Source organism: Mesoplodon densirostris, chromosome 6 (assembly GCF_025265405.1).
Source record: "Mesoplodon densirostris isolate mMesDen1 chromosome 6, mMesDen1 primary haplotype, whole genome shotgun sequence".
In the NCBI taxonomy this organism is placed as follows: domain Eukaryota; kingdom Metazoa; phylum Chordata; class Mammalia; order Artiodactyla; family Ziphiidae; genus Mesoplodon; species Mesoplodon densirostris.
The window spans coordinates 78,600,866-78,614,161 of NC_082666.1; the positions used below are offsets into that span (position 1 = coordinate 78,600,866).

Sequence of the window (13,296 nt, forward strand, 5' to 3'; positions counted from 1 at the left end):
ACCCTTCTTCTCCCTCTTTCCCCTCCCTACCCATCAAGTGTGAACATGACTTAAATCCCATGTTTGGCACTGGGCCAGAACAAATGCTTTCTTGATCTCTGGCCCAGAAGTCACCTTTGAGTTAACACCTCCCAAGGCAATATTTGTTTTGCTCAGCTAAGAATAAGCAGGTAAGTTTCAAGGAAGGGGAACAGGTGAAGTTTGGGGAGAAATTTAGGGCTGGATTCTTGAGCCTCCTGCAAAGCTTATTGGAAGGTTTAGTTGTGTTTGCTTTCAAAGCTGTGGAAAGCGGATGTTCTGGAGAGGCTCCTCATGGACAGACTGTCCCCTCGGCCCTCTGGCCTGGAGGACTTACTCCTCTGGAAGGAATCTCTCAGGCTTGCTGCACTCCGCTGCCTGTCGAGCTTGTCGCTGATGGAGAAGCTCTTCCTGGCGTGTGCATGTGGCAGACGTGGCTCCTCTACCGAGTAGCTGCTGGCGCGCTCTAGCTTGGGAACTGTGACGTTGTTGGACAGGGTTCTGCCTGAATTATCACCCTCCTGGGGGCGCATTGCACTGGCGGCTCTTCGGCCCTTGGCCTCATTCTCCTCACTGTCAGAGCTGGGGTGACTCAGTTCTGCTTCTCGTTCGGGATGGCAGCATGATGAGTCCTCCGCTTTTCCTCCAAGACCTCCCGGGAAGGTGGCTCTGTCAGCAACCACTTGAGGGGCGTTGACACACCTTGTGTCAATACAGTCTGTAATACTCGTGTATTCTGCTGTTTTCACAGGCACCCCAATGTTGGCATAATAGCTCCGCAAGGGAGAAATCATAAAACTGTGAGATTTCACGATGGGGGCCTCTTCTAGAAGGAAGGGGGTGGTGGCTAGGTAGCGGCTACTTTTGGAACGCTCGATGGTGTGGTACATTGGAGGGTCAGTGTCCCACAGGTTGTGGCATTCCGGGTGGTGGGTACAGTCTGAAGACAAAGATTTAGTGTCCATGGAGGTGATGTCCTCGAAATCAATATTCCGGCTTGGAGGTCTGTCTGTGGGTGCAAGAGTTGCACAGGCACGGCTTGAAGGAGCTGTGGAAGGTACTGGAGCCACAAAGCTGGGCTCTCCCAGCCCAAGGATGTTCATGGAATTGTCCAGAGGGTCTATATCACAGTGCAGCTCATCCATGGCAGAGACGTAGATGTCTATACATGAAGAAGGTCTCCTGGAATCAGGAACAACGGCCAGGGTGTTTGCAGGGGCTGCAGGCGCTTTGGATTCTTTTGCTACAGAGTGGGAACTAGTAGCCCGGTGCAGGCTCAGGGACCTTTCTTTAAAAAGACTCTCCAACTTTTCTATCCCACCTTTGTCTTTCACACTGACTGAATAGAAAGAATGGCTTCGCATACGGGGCATTAGGGTTGGAGAAGTTGGGGACAAGGTCTCCTCACCTGCAGGATCTATACTCTCTTGGAGCTTGAAGGTGTTCCCCTCCTGGCTGTTGAAGCTGCTCTGGCGGACAATGTAGGCTGCGTCTGTGCAGTCTGAGGAGGTCCGCGAGCGGATTTTGTTGGACTCGGCCCGCTCCAGACCCGTCAGGCGCTCCAGGGCTGTAGCCATGCGCCCGATGAGGTCCTCGAGCTGCACCAGCCGGATGTCCATGGTCTGGAGCAAGGCCCTCGTGCAGTGTTGCCTCTCGTTGACTTCCTCCAGCCGCATGGACATGTTCTCCACCCTGGGAGGGAAAAGAGAACCAGAGTCACTTGGGGCTGGTTTCTCTGTGGGAGGCTGGAGAGCACAGAGGGGATCAGAGTTGCGCCCGGACTCTGTGCCCTCGCTGTCCCACTGGAGGGAAACTAAGGGGGGTGGGGAGGAGAGGATGGCAGTGACCCTGTCACTGAGAATCACAGAATCTCCATCTTCTGGAGCTGGAAGAGGCTTTAGAGATTATTGAATCCAGCGGTTTTTAGCTACTAATCCCCTTTTCCCTCAGTGGAAATTAATGCTCAATCCCAATAAATGAACACCAAAATTGAGTAGTTCTTCTTGAAGTAAACTGGGCCAAAGTTCCACCTTTTCCCACCCTCCTGGCTTCGCTGTGGCTTGGGGCAGGGTTCAATGACCTAAATAAGTATTAGGGTGTTGGCTTATCAGTCACCAACAAAATGAGAATATTACATTTGGATAACTTTACCCAGAATTTTGCAGTAGAATTGCAGAATGTAGCTATTCTTACTGCAGTGTACATTTAAATTTGTATTCTATGGACTGGGATTATGTTTATTTTGCGTTTATATAATAATCTTTTGCTGTTGTTGTTATTCAAAACAATCCTTTTAGAATGTAGTGCCTCCAAAGGAACTGATAATAGTACTGTTACTGGGTCACCTGGAGCTGATCTAATTTAACCGAATCCTTTCATTAGTAAAGGAAAATCAAACATCAAGAAATTCAGCCAAGATTATATAGAGTAATTTATGGCAACTTACTCTGGAGTGGCTATCAATAAATAAATAGTCCTACTCCTCTCTCTCCATCTCTCTGGGTAGCTGATCACAGATGCTTTATATTGCAGTTATTTCTCCAGGTCTTGACCCTCCCCACTGGAAATTCTTAGGCGTGTGATCTGTCTCATATTCCTGTTCCCATTTCCGTGTTGCCAGCCCAATACGGGCCAGGTGTCAATAAAGGTTCACTGAGTCAATCACTGTGATGAACTTGATTTCAACTGTCTAATAGGTTGCCTGGTCACTTATTTATAAAGACAGAGACCACACATTTAAAATAAAATTGTGCCATATTTTCACCTGCTCAAGTTAACTTGGAAAGGACAAACCAAAGCTAAGTTTTGGTTTGAGCTCAAACTTTCACTTTTAGATGCCCAAAGGCAAATCTTTTGGAGAATCTAAATAAGATTCATTCACAACTTTTTTGGGGAGGATAGAGATACTTTCCCAATACTTCCGATATGCACAGCTAATCACTTGACTGCTGACCCTTAAAAGGAACATGGTTGCATGCTTTACGAAGAGCGGTGGGCATCAGAGCTGGGTCCCTTCAGCTGGTGTAGTGGATGGTGGGTTGACAGTAGCAGTGCCTCTATCAGAGAAGACTATACATTTCAGTGCCAGAATGAAATGTGAGGCATGTGGCCCCCCTTGCTGAGGGACCTGAGGCCTTTTAAAAGCCTCCTCCTCCTCCTCTGCTGCTGCGGCCTTGGGGCCCATTTCTGCCTCTCTTAGCAACAACCTCCCAACTCACTCTACCTACTCTGCTCTTTTACCTCTCAGCTTCCCTTCACTGGTCCAAGGTTCTGGACCGCTCTCAAGAGCCCTGCTTTGGGAACATTTTTTTCTTTTTCTCCTTCCTGCTGCTCCATAGCCAATCCAGAGCCTCCCAGGGTCCAGGCACACTCTGCCATCGTGCCCAGGTGTACTTCCAGAAGACTTATAAATCGAGCAATTCTGTGTCTGGCAAACACAATGCTATTCATCCAGCTAACACAGATGATTCAGAAGGAAAATTCAACTTTCCTCTGTTTCACTTTGTTTTGTGGTATAAACATAGCCTGAGAAACAAATTACTTACAATAATAAGTTTGTGTGTCTTACAGACTTACAATTCACTTCTTCACCATCTAGCCTATGGAGTTTTCAAGTATTACAATTTCATTTTTTTTTTTGTAATTCAATAAGCTTTGCGTAAGTGGACAAAAATACTTCCTTCATTAAAGTCAGAAGGACAGATGGTACATTTCTATAGAATGAGGAGTTTTGTTTGGGATACTCTAGGTACTGGGTCTACCTAGCTTTTTAGTGTTGGCAGAGTAACAAAAGGCAGGATAGTTTTCTTCCTCTCTCTCCTGCCCTTTCCTGGAGTCTGGTGGATACAAGGTCGGCATGGAAAGAGATAAAGATGCTCTCTGAGCATAACTGCATGCGATCATTGATTTGAGCATGGTGAGCTATCTCCCTGCACTGTGGGGACCCTCCCCTCCCTGCATCCCACCTCGCTTTAGCCCCAGGATCCAATACTGCAGAGAAAACTAGCAGGTGAGAGGCCAAGCTAAGGCACCAAGAGGCAATTGAAGACTAAGGACTTGGTTGTGGGGAATAAACGGAACCCAGAAACTAAGGAGCCCAAGGGGATGGGAGGAAGAGAGAGGGGGTACAAGGAAGAAGAGGGTCGTCCAGGAAAGCAAGGAGGTGCCCAGTGGAGCCTCAAGAGCAAAGATAAAGAAGCATGGCTCCAGGGGATGGAAGTAGGGGAGAAAGCATGCTAGAACAGGGCCAAGGAGCTATTCTTCACCAAATCTTAATTCTCCTGTGGGCTCTGAGGTGCTTTGGAATGTAAGATTTGAATTTAAAAAAGAAAAAAAAAAGGACTGTTTGATCCATTTCCTTTCAGAATTCTAGATGTGTTTAACCACCTAATTATATCATCAATTAGAGCACGGATATAACTGATAGGGGTTTAATGTAGGAGTTATAAAAGAATAAATGTTCCTAGAGTCAAGTTTACATATGCTTGTTCCATAAATAGAGTACTTCTCTTAATCTTTAAAAAAGAATCCTTGAAAAGTTATTTGCAAATGGGCACGCATCACAGATAAAAATAGGTCTGAGGAACAAACCAAGAGTTTCGAGTCATGATTGTAGTTTCTAGGAGCTGACTCCGGTCAAATAAATCAGGAGATAAAATGGAGATAAGAATTATAAGAACTTAAGGATCAATAAGAATCCTTAAGGAGATAGATATGGGAAGTGACTAAGTAAGAAAAGGAAAAGGAACTGTGGAAAGGAAGATGTTGTATGAAGTAACACTTTATTTTTCGTTCCCTCTTTCAAATCTCCAGACCTTACATGGCTTATTTCAGAATAACTCACAAGGCAATCACAATAGGGACCCAACAGAACCCTGGAAAGCTGTGAGGTGGCTCCTGTTCCCGGGAGGCCAAGAAAGTGACAGCCAGGAGCCCATTAGAGAGGACTCAATAGGCTGGTGAAACAAACAAACACACAAAAACCAGGTAGTAAAACAACCAGCCTCTAACAGCCAATGTGATAAGGAAAAGGGCATTCAAAAGAAGATTCTGGTGGCACAGAAAATTTCAACTTCAATATGTAATTTCTTAAGGATTATTGTATTCCCTTCCAGAAATTCATCTTCTTTTCTGATAACCTCAAAATGTAGTTAAAGGAAATATGGTAAAAGGAAAAAGAGAACTGGCAGACCATGCCTGCTCTAAATTTCAAATATTCCTTGGAGTGCTAGCAGTAGAATGGGTGTAGGATGAAGAGCAAAAAAATCCCAGAACACATGAATCCAACTGTGGGGACTCTTGCAGGGGGGAAAAGGGTATACTGACACAGGTTTTCAGATCAAAGGCAACGATGCAGAGCAGCTAAAGCTAACTCTTGCTTATCCACAGACTGATACCTAATTTGTGAATTATTTAAGTCCTTTAGGGTCACCTACCCTTCCCTTTGGGCCAATTATCCTTCTCACTAACTCTGGGACCAAAAAAAGGGAGAAAAGTTTAAACTTGGTTCTATCAATGGAGATATCAAAGATCAGTTTTAGAAAAAGTCATGGTGACAAGTGGGTGAAGCTCATTTTTTTTGGCTTACATTATTTTTGGATTATTTATAAATTTCATATATCCTAAGTTGTTCTTCTCTCTTTGTTATGAAAAATTATAAGTTGTATATACTATTAATAGTCATTGTCTAATACTTTTTAGATCTAGGTGAAGTGAAAAAAGGGTATAGATATAGAGCCCATTGGTTTGGGAAAGATAATGTTAGATTAAAAGATGACAACAAGGAATAATGTATATCTCAGTTTGTTTAAATTGTTACTGTCAAGGAGAAAGTTCAAACTGAAACTTCTGACAGGTGGGGCCCTACGGGTGGGGTGATGGTGAGGATAAACTGGAAGCTTTAAGTTAGGGGTCTGAGAATCAAATGCCTATAGAAGGGTAGATCAAGTAAGTAGGTGAAGCAGGCAAGGCATAAGAGAACAGAGGCAAGGATTCTGTGTCAGCAGAGAGCACACCCAGTCCAAAGGCATTCGGAGTGAATTGTAACAATCATTGCAAGCTCAACACAACAGTCCTCTGTGGGCAGATGCTGCCCACGAGCAACCAGTTTTCAAATTCTGCTTTAAGTGAGTTAAAGGAACCAGAAAAGAACTTCCATCTCTGATCAACAGAAAATGTACGTGACCCTTAAAAACCAAAGGGAAGTAAAAAGAAATGCCAGGGACTTCCCTGGTGGCACAGTGGTTAAGAATCCACCTGCCAATTCAGCGGACACGGGTTCGAGCCCTGGTCTGGGAAGATCCCACATGCTGTGGAGCAACTAAGCCTGTGGGCCACAACTACTGAGCCTGTGCTCTAGAGCCCACAAGCCACAACTACTGAGACTGCGTGCCACAACTACTAAAGTCTGTGCGCCTAGAGCCCATGCTCCATAACAAGAGAAGCCACTGCAATGAGAAGCCTGCGAACTGCAACGAAGAGTAGCCCCCTGCTCACAGCAACTAGAGAAAGCCCGCGTGCAGCAACGAAGACCCAACGTAGCCAAAATAAATAAATTAATTAAAAAAAGAAAAGAAAAGAAATTCCAGGAGACTGCAGATAGGAAATTTTTTTTCCTGACATTCAACGTTCCTGGATTCTAGGAATTATGGGAGTTTGACATCAATTCTAGGCAGCATTACAGAATGCTTAGTCGTAGGTAATTAAGCAGATGGTATCTTTTGAGTACTTTAAAGAGATAGGATTAGTTAACACAGACTACATGGGCTCAATGTTAATCTTGCCTCTCTTTTGATAGTCTAGACTAATAGAGAGACACAGATGTACAATACTTTTGATGAAGTACAGTGTGATTTTAGCAGGGAGGTTGACACACTGGAGTGACTAGAGAAATGTGGATACCCGGCTGGCTGATTAACCAATGGGCCGATGTCATCATGAGAGGTATTTTTTGGAGTCATGCAATATCTTAGTTCTGTCTTGGTTCACCTGATCTGTGCTGGTGACATTTTGGTGGATTATGTTGAAGGCATAGCAGGTATGCTTATCAAGCAAACAATTATATAAAAAGAATAGGATGAAAAATTAATAGACTGATGATAAAATCAGGATCCAAAGTTGTCCTTAAAATGCTAGAATAATGAGCCAAAGGGGGAGCAAATTAAAGAAAAATTTCACAGCGATGAATGTTAAGTCTTGATTTTAGGTTAAAAACAAACACTTCACAAGAAGAGGTTTGAGGATATTTGAATTAGCTCACGTGAAAAAGCCCTGGTTTTAATTAATTGTAGTCGCACTCTGAACCAAAGACATGACTTGGCTGCTATGATTGTAATGCAATCTCATAGCAAATAAAACGTATAGATCAAACAATAACTACCAGTTACTGAAAGCATAATATCTCATACATGTTATCTCAATAACTTTTAAGATTCTACAGTTAGGTATTAATACTTCATTTTACAGATGGGGACATAGGTTCAGAGGAGTTAAGTAACTTGTTCAAGGTCACACAGCTAGTTACTGCAGAATTAGTATTAAAATCTTTCCATTATACTGTGCTCTTTCTCTTGCAACATGAAAAGAACTGCTTGTTCTATTGTACTCTATGATTATTAGCCTAGCATATAGTAGATGATAAAAACAGTAAATGAATGAATAAAGGAATTGAATCTAGGCTCTAACTAAAACACAGAATTAAGTTCCATTTAGAGACCACATTTAAAGGGTGACGTTGACAATTTAAAGTGCATACTGAGAAAGTGAGCAGGGTAGTGGGAGACCTGCTGTATGCATGGTAAGTGGTGAAAAGACCTTGGGGTATTTAGTTTAGAAAAGACAAAGCAAAGTGGGGAGATGATAGTGATCTTCACCTATGTAAAATACTTTCTCAGAGAGAAATGAATTTAATTTTTTTCTGTATTTATTCATAAGGCTGGTATCTAAGGCAATTTCTCCTCTTTCTAGGAGGTGCTCAAATAGAGGCTGAGTGTAACGACTATGCATTCTTTCAAACCAAGGTCCTTATATCCCCACCCCTAACCCAGGCCCTGCTCAGTACCTGCTTGCCAAAGTGCTGTTGGTCAGGTGTGTGGGAGAAACACTGCTTTGGGTACAAGTAATCTGTATTCACTGACCTCCCGAACTTATTCTGAATGTAAGGTGCCGAATTTTGTATGTTCCACAGTGAATAATTTTGCACCGTCCTCTCCTACTTTAACTTTTATCTTGTCCATCGTATTCTATTAGTGGTCCCCAAAGTGTGGTCCAGAACCAGCATCAGCATCACCTGGGAACTTGTTAGAAATGCAAATTCTCAGGCCCCACCTTAGACACAATGAATCAGAAACCCGGAGTGGGGACAGATGCTCAGCAACCTGTGTAGTAACAAGCCTTCCAGATGATTTTCAGACCTTCTAAAGTTTGACAACACTGAGTTAGATGTTTCTGGCTGTTCCTGCCTTGGGTGTAAACTGGAACTCAATGAGACTGTGTTTTTTGAGGACAGGGCCCTGCCTTATTGTCTGGTATACAGTAAAGGTCCAGTATGCATTTACTGAAACAGAACTGAACTAGTTAAAGGATGATGAGCACAGAATTTGATGGAACAAACTCCAAGGACTGGTTATCTTCAGCCAAGTCAAAAAATCCTCAGAAAAGAAGCCAGTCACCAATGTTGCTTAATAGCTTAGAAATTTGGTTCTTTTAATATAATTATCACCAGCTAGATATTGTCTCAAATAAGTGAGGGCACTGGTTACAATCAATTAGCTCATTATATTCTGGAACTGTATTGCTTTAGATACATCATGGTCATTGCTATATAAAAATGGGAAAGTCAAGGATTTTTCAGGATAAAGTTCCTCCAAGGTGTTAATGATCTCCTGAATATTGTATTGAGCCCTATACATACCATTTGGTGACAAAAATATGATTTAATAATGATCCATTTAAATAGACAATTATGCAAGTATCTTTGTATTTCTAAAAAGATTCATGCAAATAGAACATGTATAAATAAATTATATTTTAAAGGTATTAGCAGGGGGAGAAGCATGGGGCTCACTATGTGAAAAAACCCTTTCCCCAAGTTTTTAGTAAAGAACGAGCTCTTAATTTTTCTGATTTCAAATCTCTGTATTGAAGTTATCTAATATGAAGAGAAAATTATAAAATATTTTATATACTATATAGAATGTGCACAGTTAACTTATGTAAATTTAACATATGTATTCAAATGTGTGTTTATACATATTTATCTATTTATCACTATCCATCTATCTATCCATCGAGCTAGCTAGCTAATGTAAAACAGGTGATTTCACATACCACTCCACTTAGAAAGGACACGGCCTAGAGAATGTGTGAGATTGGTAACATGGACCCACTCTTCCCTTGGTTGATTCCCTTATGCACCTCATGGTGCTTCTATGGTGCTGAGTATAATCCTAGAGTTTAAAGATGTTATTTTGGGGCACATTTACAAATGCAAAACAAACCAAAACTACCACCACCAACAACAAAAGCAAAACCTCAAATAAACACAAAAGCAACAGAAGCAGAATGAGGCCCGGGTTTAAGTTCACTTCTCTGGCACCTGGGCTTGGCCGAGAACTCGTCCTGGTCCTCTAGGCCAATGTTACTCCAGGAGGTCAGCTAACGCCTGGGACACAGGGAGGGTGGGCCTGCACACTGTCCTGATTTCTGGGAATTGTTCATCTTGGTCATGCTCTGAAGGGTGGGGCTCTGTAACCACCCACAGAAGAATAGGGCCTTGGGAAAGAAGTCTCCTGGAAGCTTTTGTAGGTGTGGGGTGAGAGCCTCAGTTGGAGGTGCTATAGTTCCTTTATGCTTCCATCCAAAAGGAATTGGTGACAAGGTCACAGTTTACATGCCCTGGTGTCTGTACCTCTCATTCTAGTTCCCCAGAAAGAAAGACAAAGACTTCCTTGCATCTTAACACTCCTTCCCCTACTTTTCTTTCCTCCCAGGTCTGTGGTTTTCTGAATCCAAAAAGCATTTCAAAAGCCCCTGGACATATGCTTTGGAAATATGTCTGAGCAATGGACAATGTGTCCATAGGGCACAATTTTCTGGGAATCACATGGCTATATGTCCATTAGTAAATAGCTTTTTCAAGGCCTCAGCATGAGAGAGATCTTTAGATTTGCAGCTCCTTCCTCTGTTTGCTGCAAAACTGTTTCACACCATATCATCATAAAATGCTCTATTTTGCAATGACAGATGTGTATAAAATCTGTGCATGGCTTTAAACTTTATTAATATTGGCTGAGTACCTATGGATACAATCACTCAATGGCATATGTGTATATACTCACTTATCTAGACTGCGTTCTTTAAAGAAATAAAGGGCCAGGGACAGAAAAATGCCATTTGTGTAATTTCTACAGAGCCACTAGAGAAAATGTATGACATGGGTAAGCAGACAAAATGTCATTTCATGAAAACTAGAGGCAACTGACTCAAATCTTAGAAGTCTGAGTCATATATCACCTGAAGTCATCAGTATATCATCCTTTTCCCATTATTTATAATTTGCTTCTGCCATCTTTATATTGAAAGTGCTTAAAATTTAAAGTTACACTAATGCTTTGTAACACTCAGGGTGTTCTTTAGAAGAGTAGTTCCTAAATGCTGGGTTTTGAGCGCCAGACTGAAATGAAGTTTATATTAGTCTACAGCAAAATGGGGAAAATAAGAAAATGTAAGTTCATTTACATAAACTTAGATTTATTAACTTTAAAGGATTCTCTTCTCTTCATTCTGAGATTTTTTTCTTACAGCACTACTGGTCTACAAAACTATTTGGCCAATGAGATCTAAAATTATATAATAAGTAAGTAAAAAATCTGCCTTTATTTCTTTGCTTTTATCTTGTTCTATAAGAAGAAAAAAAAACAATTCAAAAAAAACTCTCAACCATTATTCTATCTAATTCACAATTCTCTTGCTATCGTTTATTCAGAAGGTACTGGGCACCCATATAAGCCAGGCACTAGGACCATCCTCACCTTTGGAGAAGATGCTCAGTGATCTACATGAAACACAAACTTGATGGAGAGCCTTGAGTTGGGTTGGGTCTCTCTTGGTTTATGTCTGGATCAGAACTTTCCAGTTTCTGGTCTGAGCCAGCAACTCTTGCCCTTTCCTGGACTCAAAAATCTCTAGTGTCCAGGAAGGCGGCTGCTACTGCCTGCTGGAGAAGTCTAGGGTCTATAAGTCTGGGACTTTGATCTATAGACATTTCAGACAGCATTCTGTTCTCTCATAAGCTTGATGATTTCTTGGACAATAAAAATAAGCACAACGGGGTCTCTGTTTTTTTGTGGCCCTGCAAACAAAATCAATTGATAAGGCATGCCATGGTATAAAACATCCCCAGGAGGCATGTGCCCACGGGAACACACCTTTCTGAAGTCACTCGTATCCTCTCATCATTGGACGAGTTGAATCGGTCATCCTTTTCTCTGAAATATTCCTCTATGCACTGCTCTTCAAAATCATGTACTTTCTTGAGCTCATCATCAGTTATGAAGAGCTCTGTGGAAAAGAAATGAGAGATATGAGGCAGAGAAGTAAAAGCGATGGCACCTGACCTGTGGGTCTAATGACATTCCTAATCTAACTCAAGGTCAGGGAATGGGGCCCAGATTCTTCACTGAGTCTCAAACTAAATCCAAATCTGGTCAGGCAACTTGTGTCACTGTCCTCTTTCTCTTGTGTTAGATTCATTATGGGTCTCTGAAGCTCACCTGAGTATACCTGGTTTACTGCAGAGACCGGTTAGAATTTTATATATTGTAAGGACAAGAATGTAGCTAAATAAAGGAAAGGGAAGCTATGCAGAGAATGGAGGTTTCTTAAAAACTCAGCTTCTGGGCTGAGGAGTGTGGCAGACAGACATTGTTCATTCACCTTACTAAAAGCCCTTTGCAACCCAATTTCCCTTTTCCCTCTTCCCACTACTGAGACTTGGAAAGCCAAATACACATGTTTCCAGTGTCCCTTCAAGCTAGCAACAACCATGAGACCCAGTTTGGCTCAAGGAACAAAAAAAACCTGCTGCAGGAAAGGGTTGTGTATTGAGAAGAGATTTTGCTTTCCTGATAAACTATAAGTATGTGGCTGCTTCTTTCTACCTTTTTTCACCTTCACGCTTCTGCCCTCAACATGAACGTGATGACTGGAAGTGCAGCAGCTATTTTGCTACCATGAGACAAGACAGTGTGACAAGGAATAGCTGAGCCTAAAAACAGGACTTGGGGTCTTTGACTTCAGTGAGTCATTGTTGAGCTCTGGGCTATTTATTTACCTTTTTCACTTTCTGTTGTGTGAGAAAAGTAAAACCTTACGTATTTGTGTTACTGTTAGTCTGGTTTTCTGTTTATAGCTGGTAAACAAATTCAAAACTGATACAGTGGTAGAAAGAGCCCAGTGGAAATCTGAACCTTTTCTCCCCCTGAGCTTTCTACTTGCCTAAATGGGTGTTTCAAATGGAAATAGTGAATTTTGGAATTCTTAACCCCTCTCCAACTTTCCAATTTTAATGTCTCAAAAGAAGTCAGGCATTGCTGTGTCAGAGAAGTTGTTAAAAGCTTCAGACTTAGAGAAGCAGTTGATTATTAAGTGGCTTTGGTTTCAAACTTCAGTTGCACTAGTGATCACCTGGAGGTAATTCTTGGCCCACAATCCTAGAGGCTCTGGTTCAGTAGATTTAGTGTAGGTGGTCTATTTGACACACTTTGAGAAACCACGGTAGGTTGCTTGTATGGGGGCTGGATTCCCAATGGTTCTTAACTGTGGGTGGTACCCAGGGGATATTTAGGAATCTGCAGGAGCTATTAGTATTCAATGTGTGGAGGCCGGATGTGCTAAATCTCCTGCAATATGTGGAACAATCCTATATAATGAAGAATTATTCCACCCCAATGTCAATCTAATCTCCTTCTAGAAACACTGGGCTAGAAGGTGGTTGGTGGAGGGTCTTTTTTTTTTGTCCTTGGAATCATGGAAAGCAGGACTGGTTTCCTCGTGAAGCCATATAGGCACAACCCTTAAGGCTTGGGAAATGTTTAAGACCTAAAAACATGATAGATCCAAAATTGACCATGGAAAATCAAACTTAGTCACCTACAACTCAACTCATGTCAGGATGCTTAAATTATATATACTGCAGCATTGGGAGCATACTAACATGGTTGATATATCTTGTGGTGGGATGTCTATAAAGTAAGAAGCTTAGAACCTATGAGGGTGCTA

The 13,296-nt window shown here is 42.0% G+C and overlaps 1 protein-coding gene across 4 annotated transcripts in view; it reads right to left on the reverse strand.

Moving 5' to 3' along the window:
• Positions 1-257: 257 nt before the first annotated feature.
• TRPM3 (transient receptor potential cation channel subfamily M member 3) overlaps positions 258-13,296 on the reverse strand; it is an 832,457-nt gene continuing 819,418 nt past the window's right edge. For all 4 annotated transcript variants that reach the window (XM_060100866.1, XM_060100865.1, XM_060100863.1 and 1 more), the window contains 2 exons: positions 11,445-11,577; positions 258-1,710 (listed from right to left, as the gene is read on the reverse strand). In XM_060100866.1, coding sequence (XP_059956849.1) covers positions 258-1,710; positions 11,445-11,577 — 1,586 coding nt within the window. The remainder of the gene's footprint in view (positions 1,711-11,444; positions 11,578-13,296) is intronic.